General features: G+C 36.7%; 1 protein-coding gene across 2 annotated transcripts in view; it reads left to right on the forward strand.

Annotated features, from left to right (window-relative positions):
• The window catches only part of VEPH1 (ventricular zone expressed PH domain containing 1), a 240,610-nt gene that overhangs the window by 169,310 nt on the left and 56,721 nt on the right, over nt 1–14,579 (forward strand). For both annotated transcript variants that reach the window (XM_025879871.2, XM_073898129.1), the window contains exon 10: nt 13,504–13,643. In XM_025879871.2, the coding sequence (XP_025735656.2) occupies nt 13,504–13,643 (140 nt within the window). The remainder of the gene's footprint in view (nt 1–13,503; nt 13,644–14,579) is intronic.

Genomic DNA, 14,579 nt, shown 5'->3' on the forward strand with positions numbered 1-14,579 from the left:
AAGAAAAACAGCCAAACCCCATCTGAGGGACATCCCAAAAAATACATACCAAAGGAACTCCTCAAAACAGTTGATGTCATCAAAAACAAGGAAAGTCTGGGGCTCCTGGCTGGCTCAGTCGGTTAAGTGTCTGCCTTCGGCTCAGGTCATGGTCCCAGGGTCCTGGGATCGAGCCCTGCATCTGGCTCCCTGCTCTGTGGGAAGCCGGCTTCTCCCTCTCCCTGCTGTGTTCCCTTTCTCGCTGTGTCTATTTCTGTTAAATAAATAAAATCTTGAAAAACAAACAAGGAAAGTCTGAGAACTTGCCACAGCCAAGAAGAGCCTGAAGATACATAATGAATAAATGTCACACAGTATCTTGAATGAGATCTTGGAACAGAAAAAGGACACTAAGAATAAACTAAGGAAATCAGAATAAACTAAGGAAATCTGAATAAACTATGGACTAAAGTTCATAACAATGTATCAAAATTGGTTCATGAGCATGGAATATCTTTCCATTTGTTTGTGTCGTCTTCAATTTCTTTCATCAGTATTTTATAGTTTTCAGAGTGCAGGACTTTTACTTCTTTGCTTAAGTTTATTCCTAGGTATTTTATTCTTTTTGGTACAATTAATAAATGGTGTTACTTTTTAAATTTTCCATTCTGTGGCTTCATTGTTAGTGTATAGAAATGCTACTGATTTCTATGTATTAATTTTATATTCTGCCACTTCACTGAATTTAAGTATTACTTCTAGTAGTTTTTTGGTGGAATCATTAGGATTTTCTCATATAATATCATGTCATCTGCAAATAGTGAAAGTTTTACTTCTTCTATACCAATATGGATGCCTCTTATTTCTTTTTCTTGTCTGATTGCTATGGCTAGGACTTCTAGTAATATGTTGAATAAAAGTGGTGAGAGTGGACATCCTTGTCTTGTTCCCTGACCTGAAGGGAAAGCTCTCAGTTTTCACCATCGAGGATGATGTTAGTAGTGGGTTTTCTATATATGCTTTATTATGTTGAGGTGTGTTTCCTCTAACCCCATTTTGTTGAGAGTTTTTTTTATCATGAATGGATGTTGAATGTTGTCAAATGCTTTTTTACATTTATTAAAATGAACATGTGATTTTTATCCTTTGGATCTTTTGGGGTTTTGTTTTGGGTTTTTTCTTTTTGGTTTTTGTTTTGTTTTGTTTTTTGCTTGGTTTTTTAGGATTTTATTTATTTATTTATTTATTTATTTATTTATTTATTTAAGAGAGGGGAGTGCATGGGTGGAGGAGGGGCAAAGGAAGAGGGAGAAGCAGACTTCCCTACTGAGCAAGGAGCCCAACCACGGGCTCCATCCCAGGACCCTGGGACCACGACCCAAGCCAAAGCCAAATGCTTAACTGACTGAGCCACCCAGGTCCCCCTTATCCTTTGTTTTATTGATGTGGTGTATAACATTGATTTGTTTGTGACTATTGAACCATCTTTGCATCCCAGGAATAAATCCCACCTAATTGTGGTGAATAATCTTTTTAATGTATTATTGTATGCAGTTTGCTAATGTTTTGTTGAGAATTTTTGCATTTATATTCATCAGGAATATTGGCCTGTAGTTTTCTTTTTTTGTGGTGTCTTTGTTTCGTTTTGGTTTTGGGATACTTAATGCTGGACTTATAGAATGTATTGGAAGCTTTCCTTTCTCTTCTATTTTTTGGAATATTTTGAGGACAGTAGGTATTAACTCTTCTTTGGATATCTGGTAGAATTCAGTTGTGAATCCATTTCGTCCTGGACTTTAATTTTTTGGTAGTTTTTTTTTTATTATCAGTTCAGTTTCATTACTTATAATCAGTCTGTGAGATTTTCTATTCCTGCTTCAGTTTTGGAAGATTATGTTTCTAGAAATTTATCCTCTTGTAGGTTGTCTAGTTTGTTGGCATATAATTTTTCATAATATTCTCTTATAATCCTTTGTATTTCTGTGGTGTCAGTTGTTACTTCTCCCCTTTCATTTCTGATTTTATTTATTTGAGTCCTTTCTCTTTTTTTCTTGATGAGTCCACTTAAGGGTTTATTAATTTTGTTTATATTTTCAAAGAACCAGTTCTTGGTTTTGTTGACATTTTCTACTATTTTTTTAATCCCTATATCATTTATTTCCACTCTTCCATCATTTATTATTTCCTTTCTTCTACTCACCTTGGGCTTCGTTTGTTCTTCTTTTTCTAGTTCCCGTAGGCATAAGGTTGATTGTTTATTTGAGTTTTTTCTTGTTTCTTGAGGTAGGTCTCTGTTGCTATATACTTTCCTCTTAGAACTGCTTTTACTGTGTCTCAGAGATTTTGGACCCTTGTGTTTTCATTTTCATTTGTCTCCACGCATTTTTCGATTTCTTCTTTGATTGCTTCATTGACTCATCGGTTTACTATCATGTTATTTAGTCTCCACATGTTTATGTTTTTTCCAGTTTTGTTATTGTGATTTATTTCTAGTTTCATACTATTGTGATCAGGAAAGATACATGGTATGCTTTCAATCTTCTTCAATTTATGAGGCTTGTTTATGGCCAATATGTGATCTATTGAAGAATGTTCCATGTGAACTGGAAAAGAGTGTGTATTCTGTTGTTTTTGGATGGAATGTTCTATCTAGATATCTGTTATGTCCATCTGGTCCAATGTGCCATTCGAAGACATTGTTTCCTTATGGATTTTCTGTGTGGATGATGTATTCATTCATATAAGTGGACCGTTAAAGTCCCCTACTATTATTGTATTACCATCAGTTTCTCTCTTTATGTCTGTTAATATTTGCTTTATATATCTAGGTACTGCAGTGTTGGGCATGTAGATATTTAAATTGTTATATTCTTTTGTTGGATTGATGCCCTTCTTTGTCTCTTGTTACAGCCTTTGTTTTAAAGTATATTTTGTATGATATAAGTATTGCTACCCCAGCTTTTATTATTATTATTATTTGTTTCCATCTGCATGTTGAATGTTTTTCCATCCCTTTACTTTTGGTCTGTATGCATCTTTAGGTCTGAGGTTAGTCTCTTGGAGATGGCATATATATGGGTCTTATTTTTATTTATCTTTTTATCAATTCCACCACTGTATGTCTTTTGATTGGAGCATTTAGGTCATTTACATTTAAGTAATTATTAATAGGTATGTACTTATTGCCATTTATAAAAATTTTGTCTTCTGGATGTTTCTGTAGTTCTTTTTTCCTTCCTATATTCTTATTTTCCTCTCTTTCTTTGTGATCAGAATATCTATAGTGTTATATTTGCATTTTTTTCTCTTTATTTTTTGTGTATTTATCATAGGTTTTGGGTTTGTGATTACCATTAGGTTCATATATAACATTCTGGGTAAACAGCAGTCCATATTCATTTAATGATCTTTAAGTTCAAACACATTTAAGAAAAAAAAAGGAAACAGAAAAAATAACACTTTTTCTTTTTTATATTCTCTTCCTTTTTTACTCTCTTCTCCACATTTTATATATATGCTGTCATATTTTACATCTTTTTATTATGTCTAATTATGGCCAATTCTTTTCCATTAAAGAAATCCCCTTAACATTTCTTGTAAGGCTGATTTAGTGGTAATAAATTCCTCTATCTTTTGTTTGGGAAACTCTTTATCTCACCTTCAAATCTGAATGTTAACCTTGCCATGTAGAGTATTCCTGGTTGTAGGTTTTTTTTTTTTTAAGATTTTATTTATTTATTCATGAAAGACAGACAGACAGAGAGAGAGAGGCAGAGGGAGTAGGTTTTTTTATTTTCAGCACTTTGAATATATCATGCCACTCTCTTCTGGCTTGCAAAATTTCTGCTGAAAAATCATCTTATAGTCTTATAGGTTTTCCCTTGAGGTGACTTCTTGTTTCTCTCTTACTGCTTTTATGATTCCTTCTTTATCTTTAATCTTTGACATTTTAATTATTAAGTGCCATGATGTAGACTTCCTTGAGTTCCTCTTGTTTGGAACTCTCTGTGGTTCTTGGACTTAAATGTCTATTTCCCTCACTAAGTAAGGAAGTTTTCAGTTATTATTTCTTTTTTTAAATTAATTTAATTTTATTATGTTATGTTTGTCACCATACATCATTAGTTTTTGATGTAGTGATCCATGATTCATGTTTTCATATGACACCCAGTGCTCCATGCACTACGTGCCTTCCTTAATACCCATCACTGGGCTAACTCATCCCCCCACCCCCTCCCCTCTAAAACCCTCAGTTTGTTTCTCAGAGTCCATAGTCTCTCATGGTTCATCTATCCCTCCAAATCCCCCCCTTCTCCTAATGTCCTCCATGCTATTCCTTATGTTCCACAAATAAGTGAAACCATATGATAATTGACTTTCTCTGCTTGACTTATTTCACTTAGCATAATCTCCTCCAGTCCCATCCATGTTGATGTAAAAGTTGGGTATTCATCCTTTCTGATGGCTGAGTAATATTCCATTGTATATATGGACCACATCTTCTTTATCCATTCATCTCTTGAAGGGCATCTTGGCTCTTTCCACATTTTGGCTATTGTGGACATTGCTGCTATGAACATTGGGGTGCATATAGCTCTTCTTTTCACTACATCTGTGTCTTTGGGGTAAATACCCAGTAGTGCAATTACTGGGTCATAGGGTAGCTCTATTTTTAATTTTTTGAGGCACCTCCACACTGTTTTCCAAAGTGGCTGTACCAACTTGCATTCCCACCAACAATGTAAGAGGGTTCCCCTTTCTCCACAACCTCTCCAATATTTGTTGTTTCTTCCCTTGTCAATTTTTGCCATTCTTACTGGTGTAAGGTGGTATCTCAATGTGGTTTTGATTTGAATTTCCCTGATGGCTAATGATGATGAACATTTTTTCATGTGTCTGTTAGCCATTTGTATGTCTTCTTTGGAGAAGTGTCTGTTCATGTCTTCTGCCCATTTTTTGACTTGATTATTTGTTTTTTGGGTGTTGAGTTTGAGACGTTCTTTATAGATCTTGGATACCAGCCCTTTGTCTGTAGTGTCATTTGCAAATATCTTCTCCCATTCTGTGGGTTGCCTCTTTGTTTTGTTGACTGTTTCCTTTGTTGTGCAAAAGCTTTTTATCTTGATGAAGTCCAAAAGTTCATTTTTGCTTTTGTTTCACTAGCCTTTGGAGATGTATCTTGAAAGAAGTTGCTGTGCGATGTCCAAGAGGTTACTGCCTATGTTCTCCTCTAGGATTTTGATGGATTCCTGTCTCACATTGAGGTCTTTCATCCATTTTGAGTTTATCTTTGTGTATGGTGTTAGAGAATGGTCAAGTTTCATTCTTCTGTATATAGCTATCTAATTTTCCCAGCACCATTTATTGAAGAGACTGTCTTTTTTCCATTGCATATTTTTTTCCTGCTTTGTTGAAGATTATTTGACCACAGAGTTGAGGGTCCATATCTGGGCTCTCTATTCTGTTCCATTGGTCTATGTGTCTGTTTTTGTGCCAGTACCATGCCGTCTTGGTGATCACTGCTTTGTAATATAGCTTGAAATTGGGCAACGTGATGCCCCCAGCTTTGTTTTTCTTTTTCAAAATTTCCTTGGTGATTCAGGGTCTTTTCTAATTCCATACAAATTTTAGGATTTTTTGTTCCAGCACTTTGAAAAATGTCATTGGAATTTTGATCGGGATGCTGTTGAAGGTATAGATTGCTCTGGGTAGCATAGACATTTTAACAATGTTTATTCTTCCAATCCATGAGCATGGAATGTTTTTCCATCTTTTTGTGTCTTCTTCAATTTCTTTCATGAGTGTTCTGTAGTTCCTAGAGTATAGATCCTTTACCTCTTTAGTTAGGTTTATTCCGAAGTATCTTTTGGTTTTTGCTGCTATTGTAAATGGAATCGTTTCTCTAATTTCTCTTTCTACAGTTGCATTGTTAGTGTATAAGAAAGCAACTGATTTCTGTGCATTGATTGTGTATCCTGCCACATTACTGGATTCCTGTATGAGTTCTAGTAATTTGGGGGTGGAGTCCTTTGGGTTTTCCACATAAAGTATCATGTCATCTGTGAAGAGAGAGAGTTTGACTTCTTCTTTGCCAATTTGAATACCTTTTATTTCTTTTTGTTGTCTGATTGCTGTTGCTAGGACTTCTAGTACTATGTTGAACAATAGTGGCAAGAGTGGGCATCCTTGTCGTGTTCCTGATCTTAAGGGAAAGGCTCTCAGCTTTTCCGCATTGAGGATGATATTCACTGTGGGTTTTTCATAGATGGATTTTAGGAACTTGAGGAATGTTCCCTGTATCCCTATGCTCTGAAGAGTTTTAATCAGAAAAGCATACTGTATTTTGTCAAATGCTTTTTCTGCATCAATTGAGAGGACCATATGGTTCTTCTCCTCTTATTAATGTGTTCTATCACATTGATTGATTTGCGAATGTTGAACTACACTTGCATCCTGGGGATAAATCCCACTTGGTTGTGGTGGAAGATCCTTTTAATGTATTGTTGAATCCTCTTAGCTAGGATTTTGTTGAGAATTTTGGAATCCATATTCATTAGGAATATCGGCCTGAAATTCTCCTTTTTGATGGGGTCTTTGACTGGTTTGGGGATTCAGGTAACCCTGGCCTCATAGAATGAGTCTGGAAGCTTTCCTTCTGTTTCTATTTTATGAAACCGCTTCAGGAAGATAGGTATTATTTTTTCTTTGACTGTTTGGTAGAATTCCCCAGGGAATCCATCAGGCCCTGGACTCTTGTTTTTTGGGAGTTTTTTGATCACTGCTTCAATCTCGTTACTGGTTATTGGCCTATTCAGGTTGTCGATTTCTTCCTGTTTCAGTCTTAGGAGTTTATAGGTTTCCAGGAAGGCATCCATTTCTTCCACGTTGCTCAATTTATTGGCATATAATTGTTGATAATAATTTCTAATAATTGTTTCTATTTCCTTGGTGTTAATTGTGATAGCTTGCCTTTCATTCATAATTTTATTAATTTGGGTCCTTTCTCTTTTCTTTTGGATAAGTCTGGCCAGTGGTTTGTCAATCTTATTAATTCTTTCAAAGAACCAGCTTCTAGTTTTGTTGATCCAATCTACTGTGTTTCTGGTTTCTAATTCATTGATCTCTGCTCTAATCTTAATTATTTCTCTTCTAATGCATGGCTTAGGCATCGTTTGTTGCTTTTTCTCTAGTTCTTTAAAGTGTAAAGTTAGTTGGTGAATTTGGGATTTTTCTATTTTTTTTGAGTGAGGCTTGGATGGCTATGTATTTCTCCCTTAGGACCCCCTTTGCAGTATCCCATAGGTTTTGGACCGATGTGTTTTCATTTTCATTGGTTTCTATGAATTGTTTAAGTTCTTCTTTGATTTCCTGGTTGACCCAAACATTCTTGAGCAGAGCGGTCTTTAGCTTCTAAGTGTTTGAATTCCTTCCAAATTTTTTCTTGTGATTGAGTTACAGTTTTAAAGAGTTATGGTCTGAGAATATGCAGGGAATAATCTCAGTTTTCTGGTATCGGTTGAGACCTGATTTGTGACCCAGTATGTGGTCTATTCTGGAGAAAGTTCCATGTGCGCTCGAGAAGAATGAGTATTCTGTTGTTTTCGGGTGGAATATTCTGTATATATCTGTGAGGTCCATCTGGTCCAGTGTGTCATTCAAAGCTCTTGTTTCTTTGTTGATTTTCTGCTTAGATGATCTGTCCATTGCTGAGATTGGAGTATTGAGGTCTCCTACAATTAACTTATTGTTATCAATATGACTTTTTATTTTGGTTAACAATTGGCTTATGTAGATGGCTGCTCCCATGTTGGGGGGCATAGATATTTACAATTGTTAGATCTTCTTGTTGGATAGACCCTTTAAGAATGATATAGTGTCCTTCTGTGTCTCTAACTACAGCCTTTAGCTTAAAATCTAATTTGTCTGATATAAGAATTGCTACCCCAGCTTTCTTTTGAGGTCCATTGGCATAGAAGATGGATCTCCATCCCTTCACTTTCAGTCTGGATGTATCTTTAGGTTCAAAATGAGTCTCTTGTAGACAGCATATGGATGGGTCCTGTGTTTTTATCCAATCTGCAAACCTGTGCCGTTTAATGGGAGCATTTAGGCCATTCACGTTGAGAGTGATTATTGAAAGATACGAATTTATTGTCATCATGTTGCCTGTGAAGATCTTGTTTTTATAGATTGTCTCTGTAAATTTCTGTTCTATATCACCCTTGGGGTCTTTCTCTTTTTATAGAACCCCCCTTAATATTTCTTGCCAGGCTGGTTTAGTGGTCACATATTCTCTCAGTTTCTGCCAGTCTTGGAAGCTCTTCATCTTTCCATCCATTCTAAATGACAGCCTTGCTGGATAAGGTATTCTTGGCTTCATGTATTTCTTGTTAATACCCTGAATATGTCTTGCCAGCACTTTCTGGGTTGCCCAGTCTCTGTGGATAGGTCTGACGTTATTCTAATGTTCCTCCCTCTGTATGGAAGGAATCTCTTCCCCCTAACTGCCCTTAAGATGGTTTCCTTGGTTCTAAGATTTGCGAGTTTTACTATTACATGCCGGGGCATTGGCCTGTTTTCCTTGATCTTCAGAGGGGTCCTCTCTGCCTCTAGGACATGAATGTTTGTTTCATTCCCCAGATTAGGGAAGTTCTCTGCTATGATTTGCTAGATATCTTCTAGTCCTCTCTCTCTCTCACCACCCCCTCAGGGATCCCAATAATTCTGACATTGGATCATTTCATGATGTCACTTATTTCTCTGATTCTATTTTCATGGATTTTGAGTTGTTTTTCCCTGGCCTCCTCTTTTTCCTTCTTGTCTATTAATTGGCCTTCTAGATCACTAATGCATTCTTCTGCCTCACTTAGCCCAGCTGTTAGATTATCTAGATTAGATTGGATCTCATTGATAGCATTTTTAAATTCTGCCAATTCAGCTTTCATTTCTGCCCTTAGAGACTTGATGTTGTCATTGATTGAATTCTCCATTCTAGCTATTGTCTTGACAATTGCTACCCTGAATTTCATCTCTGACTTCTTGGTTATATCTGTATCCATTTGTAAATCTGTGGCAGAAGTCACAGTCTCTGAGTCTTTCCTATTTTGGGGTTCCTCCTCCTAGTCACTCTGTTGAGGGGTGGTTGCGGGAATGTACAGAGTCCAAATTATTGACCACAACCCAAGCAAGATGCACCTGTTTTATAGGGACCTTAGGGTTCCTGGCCTCTTGTTCTCCCAGCCTGTCTTCTGGGGGAGGGGCCTGCTGCACTGTTACTCAGGTAACCCTATTTGGGCTGAGTTGCCCTGCCCTCTGTGGGGGGGGATGGGCTCAGTGAAATCCGGTTTTGGGGGGCTTTTGTTCTCTGGTGGCTTTCCCTGGCGGATTTCTACATCTCTTCGGAGAGTCAGAGCAGAAGAGATCATTTCCAACCCTCTGCTTCAGAGCAGAGAGATCACAGTCTGTTCTTCCGTGAGCTCTCCAAGCCACACTATCTCTGTTTCTGTCTATAAACTGCAGCATCCTGGGTTGTGCACCCTTCAGCAGGGCTCCCAGTCCTCATCTCCAGGTCCAGGAATGGGGGCACGTCTCTGCCCTTTGTGCTTCTAAAACCGCCGGCCATCCCCAGTTTGCAAGCCCAGCCCCACCACTCCGGGTTTCAGTCCAGGGGCTGCCCTAAAGCCCTTTCCCCATCGCTAGCTACTGGTCTGCGAGTCTGCGCCCCAACCCCAGCACGGGAGGCTATCACTCACCGGTGGTGCAGGATCACCACAGCTCCCTCCCCCTGCCGTTTATCCTCTGATATCTGCCCAAGGAATCACGGCTCCCCACTTCATACCTCGAAACCAACCGCCTGTGATACTCTGTTTGTAGAGATCCAGATCTATCTTCTTACATCTCAGGCTGATTTTGTGGGTGTTCAGAGTGGTCTGGTAGCTATCCGGCTCAATTCTGGGGACCAGTTAGAATAGGTTCCCCTACTCTTCTGCCACCTTTTCCCCTCAGTTATTATTTCTTGACATAAGTTTCCTACACCTCTCTCTCAGTTCTTCTTCAGGGACCCCCTACAATGCGAATGTTTGTTGGTTTGACATTGTCCAAGAGATCCCTTAATCCTCATTTCTAAAAATCCTTTTCACTTTTTGCCATTCAGCTTGTGTGCTATTCCCATCTTCCAGATTGCTGATACATTCTTCTGCATCTTCTAATCTACTGTTGATTCCCTCTAGTGTGTTTTTTGTTTTAGTTATTGTATTCGTCAATTCTGATTGGTTCTTTTTAATATTTTCTATCTCTTTATTGAAGGTCCCACTTGAGTTCTCCCACTCTTTTCTCTGGCCCAGTGAGTATTTTTGAGATCATTACTTTAAATTCTTTATCAAGCATATTGCTTATCAGTGAGTTCAGGGCCTTCTTATGTTGCCATCTTGAACTGCAACCTATTCTTGTATTTTGTATCACACCTTTAAATCTACCCATGTGTGTGATGTATACATTTTGGATATTTCAATTTATAATATAATTATATTATACAATTATTGATGTTCATGTTAACTTCAATGTTTATAAAGACCACAACAAATCCTTTGATTTTTACAAAGATAGGCTGTTATCTACCAAAAGAAAGAAATAAGCAGATTTGGTGGAATAGGCAAAGCATTCTATATTTAGCAAAGCATGACCTTCAACATTTACTCTATAAAAATAAATAACCCTTTGGACATCAATTGTATAAGCAAAAAATATCATAATGACCCAGATACACTTACCTTACTACCTGGAATTACCTTAAACTTCATGCCTCATATTTTTTTTTCTGAATATTCCATAACTTAAAATGCTTTTCTCCTCCCAACTTTTTCAGTTCAAAATTGTGGTTATCTTTCAAAGTGACCTCAAATATTTCCTCTTCCACGAAGATTAAAAAATTAAAAAAGCTGCTCATTTCTCTGAGCAGTCAGAATTGTGTGTCCCTCCATTATCCCATGGACTTAAAACAATTTATGTTTTGTTTATAGATGTCTCTCCAATTTTTCTGTAAGCTTCTTAAGAGCAGGGTCAACATCCTGGCCCTTCTTGCTCTCCACATAGTGTTTGACATTCATTCATTCATTCATTCATTCATCCAAAAACCATTTATGCATGCCTACCACTCAATACCACAGAGTGAACATGAGGAAGAAAATTGCAGAGAAAAATCAGCAATTAAATGTTAATGTTGTGGGGAAAATTTTCCAAGTTAGGAAAGCTCTGAAAAAAATGAGGAAAAAATATTGCTACAGATCAGGTTATGGAAAGCATTAACAGAAGATATCACAGAACTGGTTTATTTTTATAGCTAGCATATATGCTTCTAAGTTAAAGGCCTCTGTCTTCTACTGCTTTGCCCATTTTGTGTGATCTGGGACCTCTGTGGGTTGTGTATAGAAAACTGGTAGACTCAGGGTGAGTAAAATAAATCTAATCAATGTTCATTTGCAAAAGAAAACACGAATGAGTACTGAGAACATTTAAGGAAGAGACAAAGACAAAAACTTTTTTCATGGCAGAGGCCTGAAGTCCAACTTGTGACTGTCAAGTTACTGCATAGCTTGTTAGAAAAGAACTTGTTTTCTTTTGAACCCTTCTATTAAAGGAAAACATACTGCTGTCTCAGAGTATACATCACATCTAGCTTTATTTCAAATACCATTTTTGTGTGTGTGCCATTATGAAATACTTGATGTCCTGTTTCTCTACTATTGATTAATTTAAATCCAATTTTCCAGAACATCTGTACCAAAAAAGGATTTTTAGTTACCATTTCAAATAATTTCTGATAGGGCAATTTTAAGTTAATATTGTGCCCAATTCTATACATTGAGATCTTTCTTTCTCAATGCAGGACCTCCTGGTCTTTTCCACTGAACTTTCAGTCATTCTTTACATCTCATAATCCATTCACCCACAGAATACAGAAATGATTTCTGTTTTTATACAAGGATACTGAATGCTCAACCCCATTTTTTTTAATTCCCCAAAACAATTAACTTCACAAAAACATCCTCTTCCATACCAGTGTTTCAGAATCACAGATAGTTGTTAATTGTTAAGATTTCTGTATGTATTTCTAAACTGATGGGTGGCTTTATTTTATTTTCAATGCATTCTCCTCTAATGTGTCATTGGTCACTCTTCCTTAATTTTTCTAAGCTCTTCCTGAAAAGCCTGTTATTCCTTCACACCTGAGTCCCTATAGTGCACAGATAGGCCTCCCCAATTCTCTAGGGGACCCAGGGCACTCTCTTAGGTGGGGACTGACTGCTACCTTATTAGGGTCCCCATAACTTTATTAATAAACTGTAACCCATATTTCCATTTTTAAAAGTAGTCCATACTAAAATCTATTAATTTTCAAAATATTTCATTTAAATTATCAGCTTAATTCTTTTTTTATTAAAATATCAGCTTTGTTCTGAAAGAATAACTACCTCATGCATTATCAATATGACAGATCTAAAAATTCCCAATATGGTAGAGCCTAAAGCATCTTAATGTGGCATCAGCTCAGCTGAGTTCAAATCCTGGCTCTGCCACAGATTGTATAGACTTAAGGAGCTTTTCTAGATCCCTGAGCATCATTCATTTGTCCAGATGTTCTCTTGAGCATCTCTTGTATATGTCACATGCCAAAGTCATGGTGGTGAACAAGGCATTCATAGTGGTTCACTAAGATGACCCGCTAATGCAGTAAGTTTCCTCATTTTTAAGATAGAAGTAATAACACCCAACTTGTAGGGTGTAAAAATTAAATGGCTCCTCCTACTTATGGCTTCTTACCACTTCTGCTCCATGCCACCACCACTACCCTCCCCCACTTTCTTATCCCTAAAAAATGATCTCATTAAGTTTCCCTGCTTTGAACCTCTTCAATATACAAGATAAACTTTTCAAACCACACCAGGCCAGTTCACAGGAATTCACACCACTGGCAAAGTTATTCTGGAGGCTGTCTTTGTGGCCCCTGCACAACCAAGAGAACAATGTTACTGGTTCATGGCATACTATCCACTGCCCAGGAGATGCCTGGGTTTCCTCTATGCATTTGCTTTCCTTCCCACATTATCATTTCAAAGTGCCCAATCAGATAGTAGTAACACTGCATCTCCCTTTCTTTTTTTGGGGGGGGGTGAAAATTTTTTATTATGAAGATAGAGCTCTAAGAACAGAAAGATATTACGTGCTGGCATCTCCCTTTCTATTGGTGAGAAGTTTTCTTTCTCCCAGGTGAGTTCCTTGGAGATTCCTAATGCATTATTAATGAAAACAAGGGAAAGATGGATAGAAAGAATATAATTTGTTGAAGAAATCTTTAGTTAAATCTACATTCCATGAAATGGATCCACTCCCCAATACACAGTTGTTTGGAGTTATTCATTTGCAGACTGAAACTGAAGAACGTATTTCCAAAGGTGTTTCTATGTTGAAGTATAAAGTACAACTCTGGAAGAATCTATGTGTAATGCTGTATATATTCATTTCTAGATTCTGTTAGAAGTTGTGTAGCAAAGTTGTTCTTTACCTGCTCCCTGAAGGGTCATTACTGCCTCTACAGTAAATCCAGTTTTATTCTCATCAGCCAAGAACCTCAGCCGTGGATCCAGATCATGTTCCTTTTTCAGCAGGTGTGTATATGCATGTTCATCATGGCTCCTTAGTGAGTTGGTGGGTTATGAGTTTATAATCACTTTTACTGAATTCTTTGATTAGAGTTCCTATGTAAATAACAGCAATGCATACACATTTCACTAATAATTTTTAACATGGGTTTTCTATATTTTAGGGTAGTTTCTTTATGAAAGACCTTGGATTAGTATTAAGGAGGCCAAACCTAGTAGTATCTTGAATGTCCTTAGCTTTAAAAAAAAAAAAAAAAAAAAAAAAGAGACTGTGCTTCTCTTAAAAAAAAAGAAAAAGAAGAAAATATTTTTTGTTAAATGACAACAAAAACAGCTTATTTGGAGGAATAGCTTTCCTTATGTAGGGCTTGTCTTTATTTCTCTATAGCCTTCCACTCTCCAATTAATTTTAGTGTCAACATATCCTTTTTGACATCATTAAAATACTGGAATGCCATTTTTTCCCATAGAATTTATGTATATGGGTAAAGTTACATAAAGAGGAACTTTCAACTTAATGAACAACTTGATGCAAAGATTTTTAACATCAGCAGAGAGTCTTGAATATTTGGAAATACTTATCTTGAATGCATTAAACTTTCACATAAAAGTTGAATATAGATTATAAAATGTTAGTAATAGAAGGAATATCAGACATCATTTTTACAGATAAGTAAATTAAAGGAAGAATACAGACCACCTGCCCCCGATTCAGTGGTCTTTTCCTAGTAGCACATGTGTTAAAAGATGAAATGAGGCATTTCAGAAAGAAGTAGAGAGGGCTGAGGCAGAAAAAACAGATTATGAATGTTATAAAATAGGTAAAAATTAGGCCAAGTGATAGTATAGTTTGTTTCTATTAATGAAATATTTCTATAAAAGCCCTACCAACCAATTACATTCTTTATAAAGAAAAGGTAAGCTTATTAAGAAAGGATGCAT

Source organism: Callorhinus ursinus, unplaced genomic scaffold, assembly GCF_003265705.2.
Source record: "Callorhinus ursinus isolate GAN/ISIS: 27379988/994484 unplaced genomic scaffold, GSC_fseal_2.0 scaffold1, whole genome shotgun sequence".
In the NCBI taxonomy this organism is placed as follows: Eukaryota; Metazoa; Chordata; class Mammalia; order Carnivora; family Otariidae; genus Callorhinus; species Callorhinus ursinus.